General features: G+C 44.0%; 1 protein-coding gene across 2 annotated transcripts in view; it reads right to left on the minus strand.

The window, feature by feature from the left end:
- The window catches only part of fat2 (FAT atypical cadherin 2), a 136,355-nt gene that overhangs the window by 87,306 nt on the left and 34,652 nt on the right, over positions 1-14,397 (minus strand). For both annotated transcript variants that reach the window (XM_083914897.1, XM_083914898.1), the window contains exons 4-6: positions 9,184-9,242; positions 8,581-8,892; positions 6,130-6,340 (exon numbers count right to left, since the gene is read on the minus strand). In XM_083914897.1, the coding sequence (XP_083771023.1) occupies positions 6,130-6,340; positions 8,581-8,892; positions 9,184-9,242 (582 nt within the window). The remainder of the gene's footprint in view (positions 1-6,129; positions 6,341-8,580; positions 8,893-9,183; positions 9,243-14,397) is intronic.

The following is a 14,397-nucleotide window of genomic DNA, read 5'->3' on the forward strand; positions in this document are numbered from 1 at the left end:
CAAGAACAGAGGAAATGTAATGAAAATGTCCTCATTTTAGTCTATTTTCTCAGTGTTTCTCACTTCTAGAATTGTTTGTACAGTGTATAATAATAATAATGTTCAATATTCTGTTTTAATATAGTTATTTGTTTAGGAAAGCAGCTTTATAACTATCTTCCTGGAGTCATTTTGATGCACAATCCACGTAGAAAAGGTCTATTTTCATGCCAGCTCAAAATTTTGGCTGCTATATTAGTAATCTTTTCCTCTAACATTAGCATCAGCCTCAAACGTCCCATCGAGCGGGCTCTATTTAGAAAACTATATTTTATGCAGCGTGTGTCGTAAGTGTGGTAGCGTGCTGCCAGGCTTCCTGACATAAGGCGACACTCGAATGTCACGAGAAAGACGTAACATCCGGCGTCAGCGGCTCTAAGACCACCGATTGTCCCCTCAGGGATGCAAAGAGTGTCTGTTTTGTTCTGCTGGGTTCTGGCACAGAGTCGAGCTTGGCACAGCAAAGCGAACAGGAGGAACCTCGGCCCTCTCTGCACACGCTGCCACGCCTGGCAGGAAACCGCCTGGCAAACCGTGATGAGTTTTCCTGGGAGGCTCAAGGGGACTGAGGCACCGACACGTCCGGAGTCAAGGGGATGCTTTCCACTAAAACTAAAAATACTGTCACGCCTTTTATTTCTCATAAAGCCCTCTGTGGTGGTCCTTCTCTAAACGTCCCGGGTTGAGAGGAGGGAAAAAGGGGCGAGGAGGATGAGAGCGGAAGAGAAGGAAGAGCAGGAACGGCCAGTTGTCCCTCCTGTGGCAATCTGGCAGGGGATGAGAGGAGGAACGCTGCTGATTTATCCTCGGAGAGAAACCGTCATGCTGATACCGCTGACGCCGAAACCTTTTTTTCCTCTCCTCCACCCCTTTTCCCCCTCTATTCATCCATCACTGGAGGAACACTTAAGCTTCTGCAGTGGCAAGCTTGTGTTATTTATCTATCTTTTGTTTGCATTTATGTTTAGTCTATCCATCTAGCCTCTAAACACTGATCTCTATCTATGTTCAGGGGGAGATAACAGGTCAACAGTAGATGCCTCATCGAGGTGTTATACTACGTTAAGACTCCCAGACCTGGAGAAACACCAAAGATAATCCAGGCTGTGATTTGTCATGAAAAACTTTTAACATTTGGAGTTTTCTGCAAGAATTGCCGTTTGGACGATTGGATGGCGAGCACTTACGTTGGGGGTATAGTGCTTAGAAACCTCCTTATTGTCAGTGTATGACCAGGAAAGCCATCCATCCTCTGAGTGCTCTAGGTCCGTATAGTTTCATGAGGCTGTGATTATCCTCAAGGTCACGACCGCTCATTTTATACAGTGAGCTCAAGTTTAAAAAAAAATGCTCTCACTATAATGAAATGTCTCTTTACGTCTCAGCTCAGACCAAATTTATGCAATTCAACATGGTTTATGGACCCCAGCATGCAGAAATACCCGTTTTTTGCCCCGAACTGTCTGAATCATCATGAAATGGGCACGTCTGTAAACCTGTTTTCTGTCAAGGGACCTAACCTTGGAGCATTATTAAGCATCCTTCCCATCAAGCTAGCTTTCATATGAAACCCACATATTCACTATAGCGTCAAACCTACAACCTCTGAAGAAAAAAGAAGTCCGGGCCCATTTTAACTAGCCATTTTATTTTACACACAGATCAGTCTGGTAACGTGCGGCAGAGAACACTTGGAGAAGTTTGCCAAACGTCCAATCAGTGTTGGTTTTGTGGCGATTAAAGCGACGAAACCAGAAGAGACTGTTGAGTGTAAACAACATGGCGGCTTCCATGGATGAGATGAGCAGCTATGGAACGAGCCGATCTCTAACTCTTTTTTCTCTGGATCCTTCTGTTGAATATGGACCGGGCTCCTGAAATTGGGCATTTGATCCGTAAAGATGCGTTACACAAACGGCAGATATCCTCTACCAACGTGTTGTTTACTTTCTTAGCTTTGCCTTGATGCTGTTAGCATGTCATGCGCTTCGTTGATCTGATTGGTTGATTTGGCCCATCTGTTGGTGATAGACAGATGGTTTATCCAATCAGCAACCAGTATTTTTGCCCCTTCCCAAAAGATTTCCAAACTAGAGTTCGCAGATATGCTGAGAAAATGAGAATCATGTGAATCAATCCATCTAGTAGAGTGAGGTTAACTAACGTCTCATCTTCAGCCTCTTATCCGGGGTCGGGTCTCGGGGGCAGCAGCTTCAGCAGGGGACCCCAAACTTCCCTTTCCCGGGCCACATTAACCAGCTCCAACTGGGGGATCCCGAGGCGTTCCCAGGCCAGTGTGGAGATATAATCTCTCCACCTGGTCCTGGGTCTTCCCCGAGGCCTCCTCCCAGCTGGACGTGCCTGGAACACCTCCCTAGGGAGGCGTCCACGGGGCATCCTTCAGATGCCCGAACCACCTCAACTTTGGAGCATTATTTAGCCTCCTTCCCATCAAGCTAGCTTTCACATGAAACTCACTTTGGCGTCCAAACTTATCATCATATAGCGTCAAAAGTGTCCGGGCCCATTGAGGGCCGACTGGAAATTTGGAAAAATCTACAAAATTGGAAGAATTTGGCAAAATTACTCACTAGTTTACATAGTTTTGTCTTTGTGTGTCCCTGTGCATGTATGTGCATGTAGACCGTATTAGCTGAAGGTGAGGATACCCAAGGTGAACGAGGTCACTCAAAACGGCCACACCCTACTTCTGCTAATCCCCCCTCTAAGGCACGTTTGAACAATCCCCTCAGTTACCTTTCAAACTGCGGTTCCAGCCTCATGTTAAAGCCCTTTGCACACCACTCTACTTTCTGCCCTCGCTGGTCATAAAAAAAACGTTTCCAGCCTCAGGGACAGGATGTGAGACCACAGACGCCGGGTGAGACAGAAGGTCTACCAGCAGGTTTTGTCTTTTTCCTCCCCTCTTTCTTCTAGACCCGGAGTCTCTCATGTTGTGCTTACAAAATAAATGATAATCATCCAGAAATAAAATGCTACACTGACACTGTTTTGAGAGCACTTCATGGTCTTGCACCCACATGTCTCCCATGCAGTGTATGAAAGAGTTCGGCCCCTCGGGTCCTCTGGCACCAGTCTGATAGATGTTCCAGAGTGCTCGGCTGAAACCTTGGGTGAGGCAGACTTTAGGTATTATGCTCCGAGCCACCGCAGCAGTCTGCAACAGGATCTGACAGAAAACTATCAGAGGCTAAAAACCGAGGCTATCCGTTTCACTTCCTTTGTTATATTCATGTTTTTTTACTCTGCTTTTATATGTTTTTTTGTAGATTTTCCCTTTCTATTTATGTTGTAATTTGTTATTTATCTTTTTATTCAATGTGCTAGCTATTATTGAATTATTTTGTTATTCATTATTATCAGTTAATTAATTGTATTATTTATAAATGTATTTATTTATTTTACCCTTTTTTATTGAATGTATTTTCATTAATTCAACTTTTTGTGTTTTAAATGTTTTCTGTTTTTGTTGTAAAACACTTTGTAACCGTTTTACAAATAAATACTGTAAGTAATGTTTCATTGATATCATTATTATTATTATCTCAGGAGGGGGGGGGGGGGGGGGGGGGGGCTGGAGTCTCCCTTAGAGAGAGGGGGAGAAGTTCAGCATCCGTGAGGAACTCGGAGTAGAGCCGCTGCTCCTTTGCGTTGAAAGGAGCCACTTGAGGTGGTTCAGGATCATCTGGTAAGGAGGAACCCTGGGCGCCTCCCTAGGGAGGTGTTCCAGGCACGTCCAGCTGGGAGGAGGCCTCGGGGAAGACCCAGGACCAGGTGGAGAGATTATATCTCCACATTGGCCTGGGAACGCCTCAGGATCCCCCAGTTAGAGCTGGTTAATGTGGCCCGGGAAAGGGAAGTTTGGGGTCCCCTGCTAAAGCTGCTGCCCCGTCGACCCGACCCCGGTTTAGTGGCTGAAGATGAGATGAGATCAGATGACAAAATTACACGTGAGCTGGTCCAAACTTAACCATGAGCACATGGCATCTCGTGTTTGTAGAATTGACGTTATGTTGAATTCTTCTCAACTCCTCCGAGTCCTTTAAAACTTCTCTTGGGTTTTTTTAGTACACTGGTGTCACACCCAGATGTATTCTTGCTCAGCCGAGCGGAGTTTGAGACCAGAAGATGCTTCAGTCGATCCAAAACATCAACACTCAGCATCGGGTGTTGATGTCAGTCCCTCAGCATTAAAGAGTGAAGTGAAGTCCTCAGAAAAACATCCATGACAACCAGCTTCTATTCCCTCAGGAGCAAAAACAACAAGCAAAAAGCAGCCACAGAAACACTCGCTGTGCCTGTGCTGTTGCAGTCTTTATCGCTTTCTCCGCCTCCACATATAAAATAAACAGCTGAAAGGGTTACACAAGTTCTGGACAACAACTGAAGTGTAAGAGGCAAGTTTCCGTCGGGTTGATTAAAGAATAAATCACGGCACAAAACGGAAAATCACAAGCCGATGATATGAAGAGTAAAAAGAAATAAGTGTATTTTTGTCTCTGCTGTGCTCTGCTCCAATATCATCACCGTTGCAGGAATTTGCTGACCTAAAGAATATAACCTGTCGCCCTGTTTATAAAGAGGCTCATATGGATGGATGATGGCTATAACCGCTTTGTATTCTCGGGCCCGAGCTCCACAAGTCAGCACTTTGGTCTAAGTGGCAATATGGTGCTTGTCACATACAGTTTCCTAATATGTTGTTCTTTGTGGCTCCACTGCAGGAGTTTAACGTCGTCGATGAGCACAGGAAACTCGGATTTCGTGTCTTTTTGTGTTTTGTTTTCTGCTCTTTCTTGCAAAAAAATGTGACATTTAGTAGTTGGTAGTGTGAGCGTAAAGGGGTGGGTGGTTATCTCCAAGTGTTGGACCCTTTGCAGTCACTTTTAGACGCCACGCTCTCTTCTACAACAACTTTGTGTTTATTTTGGAAACGCTGATGTGGTAAGGTGTTTTTTGCCAGATATGAGACGAGAATGTCAGTTCCCTCTGATATTTTTTACAGCTCTTGACTTGGGAAAACAGAGAGTCGCCGGTTCAAGTCCCACATGAGGACTAAGTTTTTATAAATAGCTCAAAGTGAAATTCCAGCGTTAAATCCTCCCATGGTCGTTTTTGACACTTACGCTCATCAAATAAGCCATCGAGACAGTTTTTTTTCGTTTATAAACTGTTAACGGAGAAATTTGGGAGAGTCGCTAACAGCCAGACGTGGCTAACACTGATTAGCTCGGGGCAGTACGGTGAAGGCATTACTGCTCAAAGTTAGCGAACCCGGAGTTTATTAAAAGAGTGTTTTAAAGACTTACCTACTGGCCCCTGTACCAGCTCCTCTCATAGTAAAGTCCATTCAAGTGGATTACCAAAGTCAATCCAAAAGGAAGGAGCCCATTGCTGCTTTGTTGTGTGTGTAGGGACTCTTCTCATGCTGCTGCAGAGGTTTGGTGTTATTTTGAGCAGTATTAGTGGTTAAAAAAGACCTTTGAATGCCTTCACCGTACTGCCCCGTGCTAATCAGTGTTAGCCACGTCCAGCTGTTAGCGAATGTAAGGGACTCTCCCGGATTCCTCCGTTAATAGTTCATACATGGAAAAAACTGTCTCGATGGCTTATTTGATGTACGTAAGTGCCGAAAAAGACCCTGCGATGACTATGGTTATGAAACATTATGTAACCATGGTTTTGCAAAATTGGCTGTTTTTTGTGTCCTCTGAAGAAGCGACATTCGGCTTAATACACAGATTTCTCTTGTGTGTGTATGTGCTGTGTGTGGATATATCTGATGTCTTCCATGTGGTTATCATTTGGTATATGATGTATTTATGCATCTATATGTTTATGTTAGGCCTTGTACAGAAGCTGTCAACACATTTCCCTGGGAAAGGAAATCTTCTTGAAGAGATTATTACACTCATTTCTGTGCTTGTTTTTCATCAGACCTTCAAGTTAAGTCTGTTTTTCTCATCTCACCTGCACAGCTAACAGCTTCCAATCAATACCAGCCAGCTCGTGTGTGTGTGTGTGTGTGTGTGTGTGTGTGTGTGTGTGTGTGTGTTAATTTCCCCTTACCTATGATATCGAACCACCGCATCAGCTGATGGGTCTCTGTCATGATGATGCCCACCATGTGGGTGACAGGTTCCGTTTCCATGACTGCAAAGGTGAAGTGGGGCTCGTCAAACGTGATCGGCTCGGCGGAGGGCGGCGGGAGGCCGACCCACTCGATGTCGAGTCTGGCCGTGGACGAGCGTGACGGGCTGCCCTGGTCTGTGGCTTTAATCTGGAAATTAACAAAGAAATGAAATTAACATTTGAAGGTCTGACTGAGAAAAGAGCAGCTGTAAAACAACAGTGGAGATTTAAACGGTCTCAGTCCGGCTCCGCCTACCTCGCTCTTGGTACGACCAGGTGCCCCTAACATCACATTTTACACTGATTTGATGCCTGTGACGAGTCAGAGTGGTTAGCCGCGTTTCTCCAAGTTTGTGTTGTTTCATGACTCTTTTACTGATACAATCCTATATGAGATCAGTTTAAACATGTTTTAGTAGCATTTTATGTTATACACATCAAATAAATCAGTTTTTCCTTTTCTTTAATATATAAATATTATATTATATATTATATCATTTAATATGTAATAAAGCCTGATATGTCGTTTTCCTCCACACATATACATTTATATGTAATCAACACAAATAAAAACGTGGAATATTTCTCTTATTGTAAACAAATTATGGCTTCAACTAAGGATTATTTTCAGTATTAATTAATCTGTTCATTATTTGGTCTTTAAAATGATGAAAAATGAACCTCTAATAGTTGCAGCTCTAAAATATATATCATGAAAAGACCAACAATATATGTATGCATCTACTAACAAGTGTGTAATATTGCCTGATAGGTCTTTTTCAGAACATGCACGCGCATGCAGACACACAAACACACGCACACACACACGCACGCACGCACGGATCATGTGTGGAGGACCTTCATTACCCATGGTAATCCCCTTATCCTTCACTTAAAGAGGACACTTTCTATTTGTAAACCTTAAGCACACGGATGCTGTTGATGCTTTTGCTTCCATTTAGTAGTTTAGTGTTTAGTTGATGGAGAAAATAAAGAATGAATAAATAAATAAACATTATAAATTGCTGAGCATCTAAAGTAAAGAATAAATAAAAATGCAATAAATAGCGAGCTCATGAGACACCATTTCTTCTTTGCTTTCTTGCTCTAAAGGAGCATGAAAAGCACATTTCAACACACACACACGCACGCACGCACGCACGCACGCACGCACGCAGGCACGCAGGCACGCACGCACGCACACACACACACTAACTACAGCTGTTAAGAAACTTTATGTTTGTGAGGACCCAGTGAGCTCTGGGCTTTACGTCTGGGCTGGGGAAGTCGTAAAGCACAGAGACACAGTGTGACACTTTGTTGGTTCTGGTCTTTGTTAGATTTGTTAGCGATAAGAACGAGAGAAAGCCTCGCCCTTTAGCTGTGAAGGTGCTCAAGGGGAACAGAAACACACTCTTAACGACTGCTCTGTATGTCGACGGAAGAGTTTCTCCATGTTTCACATCTGTTCTGCAGCTGATTAACCTCTCTGGCTTCTACAGCGCAGAGCGATGACAGGGACTGAGACTGCTCATTGATTTCAGAGCAGCTGTTAGTGAAGTGCCTTTCAGGGTATTAAGCATGGGTGATTTAGCCTCTTCAGCCGAGCTGGTGGGCTCGGTCAAGACTTTAAGCCTTCACACCTCCTACAGAGACGCGTAAATGAAGCACAACTCTTTAGAGAAAGTATTTACTTTGTTATACAAACTCACTCTCACTCTTGGTGAAAGATAGGAGACAGGTAGACCACATTTAGGGCGCACTCACACTGTCCTTCCGCACCGCGCCCCGTGATTTAGGGTACTTGTCCCCCCTCCCTCTCCCCCCGCGCCCCAGCCCTGTTTGTACTCACACTGCCTGGGCCTCGCGCAAATGCTTCTTGCTGCCTATACGTCATCACGCCGTAACCCGTCACACGCATTGATCGCGTGTGCGTGGCTTTGTTTACAAATCTTTCCACAGACCTCAGAGTTTTTGTGCGTCTTGTCGACTGTTTTTGATTTTCATCCGACCAAATCTGCAGTAAACACTCCACCTCCGCATCACATCAACGTGAACCTTTCACCGCCATTGTTGTTGTTAAATGTCCGCGCATGGTCAGTCTTTCTATTTTCTATGTCCGAACAGGCGCACATACCGCTACCGCCGTAGGGCTCGTGCTCATACTCGTACACGTGCGCACGCTCGTGCTCGTACATGTGCAGACGGCTCTACAAAAGCCCACCTCTCTCAAGTCCGCAGTTATGCGCGGAACGGGTGCACACTGCTTAAACGTACTAGGCTTTAGCTGAAAAAACGGTTTTGGCCCGGTACAGAAGGACAGTGTGAGTGCGCCCTTAGACGCCAGAATAACTGACAACACTGACTGAGGTTCTGGACGCCCCCTACCGTGAGAATGCTGTAGTTTCTGGGCCAGAAATCGCCGTGGGACGTCACCACGCCCGTCACCGAGTCGATCTCAAAGCGGTCGTCCTTGTTGTCTTGGAGCTTGTAGGTCACCGCTGCGTTCGAGCCCTCGTCGTCGTCACGGGCAAACATCCTGCAGACTTCCCGTTTGCCTGCACGGTGGTGCTGTTCGGGCAGCTTGACGTGGAAAAGTTTGTCAGTGAACTTCGGTCGGTTGTCGTTGGCGTCCAGGACTCGGATCACAACAGTGGAGGTGGAGCGCAGAGACGGAGATCCATTATCTGAGACAATGACCTGAGAATTAAGAGGAAAGAGGGTTAAAGTCATAATAAATATACGATTTTACAGCTGGACAGTCAGATACATGCATAATATTATATTTGCCTCTGAGATGTGGCGGAGTAGAAGTATAAAGTTGCAGAAATTAGAAATATTTAAGTAAAGTACCTTAAAAAAGTACAGTACTTGAGTAAATGTGCTTAGTCACTTTCCACCACTGCTGACGCACTAAAGAACATACGCATTTGTTTGTGCCTCATTGGTCAACCTGAGGGGAAATGAAGAAGTTGTTTTTAAGAGTCTCACCTCAAAACTGTGTTCTGGTTTATCCTCCCGATCCAAAGCTGAGAGAGTGCTGATAACACCTGCACACACACACACAAACACACACACACACAGAGAAAATCAATGTAGTTCGTGTGTGTGAGTCTCAAGTCCTGGGAAGTGAGAGCACTAATTACACACAAACGGACAAACAAACAAACACAGACCGCTATTAGGAGTGTTCCTGCTCTTGTTATTGTAGCTGTGTTTATGCGTGTGTGTGTGTGTGTGTGTGTGTGTGTGTGTGTGTGTGTGAAAGGACAGCAACAGAGCTGAGCAATCACAGTTAATTTTATGGATGTTGTTTCTGCTGTTGCTGCTTGTATAGTTGTGTGTGTGTTGTTTTGCTCTGTTCACGTAAAGTTGATCCTCCTGTGTGTGTGTTTGTGTGTGTGTGTGTGTGTTGTATTGCTCTGTTCACCGTAAAGTTGATCCTCCTTTGTGTGTGAGTGTGTGTGTGTGTGTTGTTGTTTTGCTCTCTTCACCGTAAAGTTGACCCTCCTGTGTGTATGTGTGTGTGTGTGTGTGTGTGTGTGTGTGTGTGTGTGTGTGTGTGTGTGTGTGTATTGGTTTAGCAGAACACTGGTGTACCTCTCTGTACAGACAACCAATGAAACTTCTTTCTCCAGATTTTGAAACAACATACAGTACATTTGTTCCTGGACAAATAACCAAGTCCAGTTGCTTCTGACTGAAATTGCGTTGAAATAACGCTGACCTGGACACATGAGAACATTCACAGGCTCACTACAGTTTGCTCAGTTGAGGCAGGATGTGGTTGAAACAGAGTGTACACAGTATGGAAGGTGTCTCCGTGTGTGAGGAGCTCCCGGTTTAATCCAAAAATAAGCAGAGAGGTGGAGCATGGATGGAGCAGGGCCAAATGAAGCCTACAGTCTCCTGAGATGACACCCACATGTCACTCAAAGCAGCCACACCCTTAATTATGTGAAAGTTCAAGTCTTGTTATAATCTAAATGGGTGATTTATATAAAAATGAACCCCTTGTACAGTTGACATGAACAGGGGACATTAGCTTTAGGCTCCAAAACTGCTTTATGTACCTGTCTGTAAACATGTTTTTTTACTTTGAGGGTCTGTGGAGCTTGACTCGCTTCTGGAGCCTCAAGTGGTCAATCGCGGAACTGCAGGTTTTTTTTGGCACTACAGTGTTGGCTTCATTTCTCAACCTCGGACGTCACCACTTGGTTTCGACAGTTCGGGACAAAGCCAGGAAATGAGTCTGAGTCTTGAGTCTCTCTTTTCTAATTGTTTTGGTCTGTGCAGGATGTTTCTAATGGCAACGACCCCACGTGGATGATTAACCCCGAGCCAAAAACAAAGCAGCAGGGTGAGCAGCTCTCCGATTCCAAACCGCCACGTTGTGACACCCTTCACTCTATGCTTTGTCCTCAATGAATGTCACTCGCTCTCTTCACTCACTCTCTAGCTCACTTAATACATTGGTGCTCTCTCTCTCTGGCCGTTGAGTCGAGGAGAAAAGGAGGGGCCAACACTGGATGCTGGCCATTTACCAAACGTGAGCAATACTTTCTACATTTTACATTATTTAAAGTAAAATGAAGGTGTAAAATTATTCCATGGTCTTTTTCGACACTTGCACACGTCAAATAAGCCATTGAGATATTTTCTTTTTGTGTATAAACTATTAACTGAGAAATTCCAGAGAGTTGGTAACAGCTGGACGTGGCTAACACTGACTAGCTCGGGGCAGTATGGTGAAGGCATTCAAAGGTCTTTTTTAACCACTAATCCTGCTGAAAATAACAGCAAAACTCTGCAGCAGCATGAGAAGAGTCCCTACACAGAAAACAAAGCAGCAACAACGTAGTTAGTGAACCCGGAGTTTAATAAAAGAGTGTTTTAAAGACTTACCTACTGGCCCCTGTACCAGCTCCTCTCATAGTAAAGTCCATTCAAGTGGATTACCAAAGTCAATCCCAAAGGAAGGAGCCCATTGGTGCTTTGTTTTGTGTGTAGGGACTCTTCTCATGCTGCTGCAGAGGTTTGCTGTTATTTTCAGCAGGATTAGTGGTTAAAAAAGACGTTTTAATGCCTTCACCGTACTGCCCCGAGCTAATCACTGTTAGCCACAACCGACTGTTGGAGACTACCGGATTTCTCCGTTAATAGGTCAAACACGAAAAAAACTGTATCGATGGCTTTTGACATGGCAAAGGGTCGAAAAAGACCATGAGATGATTGTACGCCAAAATTTCACCTTAGGGACAATTTAACATTATGTCAAGTCTGCATTGTCACCTCATGGTGGTTACGTGTGAGTGGGAGATGACGAGACACATCTGAGGATAAAATGAGGTTTAAATTATTAGCAACAGCCAATCAGAGAGCTCTCTGACTGACCGTACCCCCTCTGATACACAGCTCTGAGAACCAGTGGTGAGAATAAAAAGACAGATCGACAGCACCAGACAGGCGGTTTGATGAATCAGCATTAATGTCTGTACCACTAATACTGATACAATACCTAAACTATGTGGCTCAACCGGTTCTTAAGTCACATTTGGTTGTGGTACACATTTTTTGTTGAGTCTGCAGCTGTTTCTTCACTTCAGACCTACAGTATAACCTCCTCTCTGCAGAAAATATAAGTATTGTGTGTTGTCCTCTCGTTAGAGGAGACTTAGACGCGCTTCAACCGCTTCAGAGGGAGCTGTATACCTGTGCTCTCAGAACAGGCTAATATTGTAACAGCAGAGATTTAGGAGACTTTGACTTTGGATGGACGCACTTAACGTCAAAATGTTACTTTTATAATTTAAGTTTCTCCGTCTGAAATCTGTCATTAAGCTCGTCAAGCTGTTAGCAATTAGACTTTACTGGAAAATAATCCTATCTGGCATCGCTATCATATTCAATATTATGTTATGGTCGTAAAAAAAAGACTTTTCTTGATAAAACTGGATCCATAACAAATGTTATTGTTATGTCTCATAGGTGTAATTTGTGTAAAGCCCTCACTTCGATGTATTTTGACTCCTTTTGCTCCGTGTTGTCCTTTTTTTGTTCTGCGGCTGAGTGGATTTCCCCGCCGGGCTCTTGACCTCATCTCATCTAATCTAAATAAGTGAAGAGAAGTGTTTTAGGGCAGCGATTAGCTCTAACAGGGAGAGCAGAGACACACTGGCAGACGAGGGCTGCTGGGTGCATAATAACGGGTCAGGAGAAGGAGTGTGTGGAGAAAAGACAGATTAGTGTGTGTGTGTGCGTGTGTGTGTGTGTGTTTCTGGCCAACCTCCTCATGTTTATTGCCGGTTTAAAATGATTATGGCTCCCTGGAATGTGACGCTCCTCAGCTTTTAGAGGTTGAACATCAGGTTTTATAGCAATAACAGGATCACAACAGGGTTATTAGACTGACCTTATAACAGACGTGTGTTCAACCTGAAGCCCACAAACCAGACATTAATACATAATATTAATGGTTATTTAACTTTCCATAAGGAGACAACACAAGCTTTTAAGAGTTTGATTAGATTCTGTTTAAGGTCAAATCATCAGGTTGATTTCTTTAATCCTGTGGAGCCCGGATCATTTCCTAATGCTATTTACATAATGATCATATTAAAAGGACAGTAGCACCCATTGACTGTGTAAATGTGGCCTTTACAAAACAAACATTTGCAGATTTTACACACTTTTAGGCTACAAGTGATGTTGCAATTTTGCATCTGAGGGCCTTACAGGGTTAAACATCACCTTAGAGGAATACTCTACCCTCAAAATGATCATTCCCTCGCTGTCAGGTTCGGCACTTTGTACGTCCAACACCGTCATTTTATAGGAATGTGAGGTTTTACTGACAGTTGGAGGATCCTATAGTGTTAGGCATGAGCTCCTTTAATACATTTAATTGGTTAAGGCTTTATAAAACCCACACACACAGATGTGGAGTGACCATTAGCACTGCTTTATGAAGAAAATAAAAATGTCAAAATATGAAGACACAAGCTGTGATTTGTCTCATCTCATCTCATCTTCAGCCTCTTATCCGGGGTCGGATCATGGGGGCAGCAGCTTTAGCAGGGGACCCCAAACTTCCCTTTCCCGGGCCACATTAACCAGCTGGTTCCCAGGCCAGTGTGGAGATATAATCTCTCCACCTGGTTCGGGGTCTTTCCCGAGGCCTCCTCCCAGCTGGACGTCCCTGGAACACCTCCCTAGTGGTGATTTGTATATCGATTACTCTGTGTTACCTTGAATTTTTCAAGAAAAAAGGGTATTTTTCTCTCATGCCCCCACAGTGAAGAGTTTCATACACATCACAAATACCGTCCAAGAGTAGTGTGGGAAAATTATTTTAGCATATTTCATGATTTTGCGCCAAAAGCACCACCTATAGGCCAACTGGGGTCAATTTCTGCAGAGAGCCTCAGTGGGGTACAGGAAGCAACTACGAGAAATCGCTCTCTGATCGGCAATTCAGTCGGTGCACGAGAAGAGAAACAAACAAACGGCTAAAGTCAAGAGGCTGCAAGGTCGAAAAAACAAACTCTATTGAGCTCTTCTGCAGAAACGGTTCCTGGTTCTTTGTGACTGTTGTTCGCTAATGCACGGAACATATCATTAGTTCGTTTATCACCAGTTGTTAATGTCGCCTGTGGGAATGGTGATTTATTTCCTCTCACGCAGGTGCAGAACGTACGTGCTAGTTGGCCGTTGGCCGTAGCCTTTGCAGTGTGTTCAAGTGGCACTTCTTGAGCTAGTTTTTTGATTGGTTGGTTGGTGTGTCTGAGCCTAAAGGCACAAAAACTACACGGTTATGGATGGGAAAAGTCAATGGTTTAGTGTTAAGAACAGCGCAAGAGTTAAACGCCCTTCATCATCAGGGTTAAAGGAAGGAGTACTTGGTTAAAAGGTTCTGGATTGAACACCGTCATGGTTGAAAACAGCTGCAGCAAACTTTTGGAGTGGTTTTCAGGATGTTGTGTTGGTGAACGTGAGCCATATTTGTCTGTCTCTTTTTAACAATGGTGCAGTTATTGCCTATTATTTATTTAACAATCAAAGCAAATGGTGATAAAAGTTACTCCACAGAGGTAATAATACTAGTTGTGTAAAAACCTGAAGAAAAAAAAAACCCATCTTGACAGAAAACTACCTCTGAACATCTGGGCAAAAAGTGTCTAATCGTCGGTATTGCAAAAAACAATT

This window comes from Echiichthys vipera (assembly GCF_963691815.1).
Source record: "Echiichthys vipera genome assembly, chromosome: 6".
Lineage (NCBI taxonomy): Eukaryota > Metazoa > Chordata > Actinopteri > Perciformes > Trachinidae > Echiichthys > Echiichthys vipera.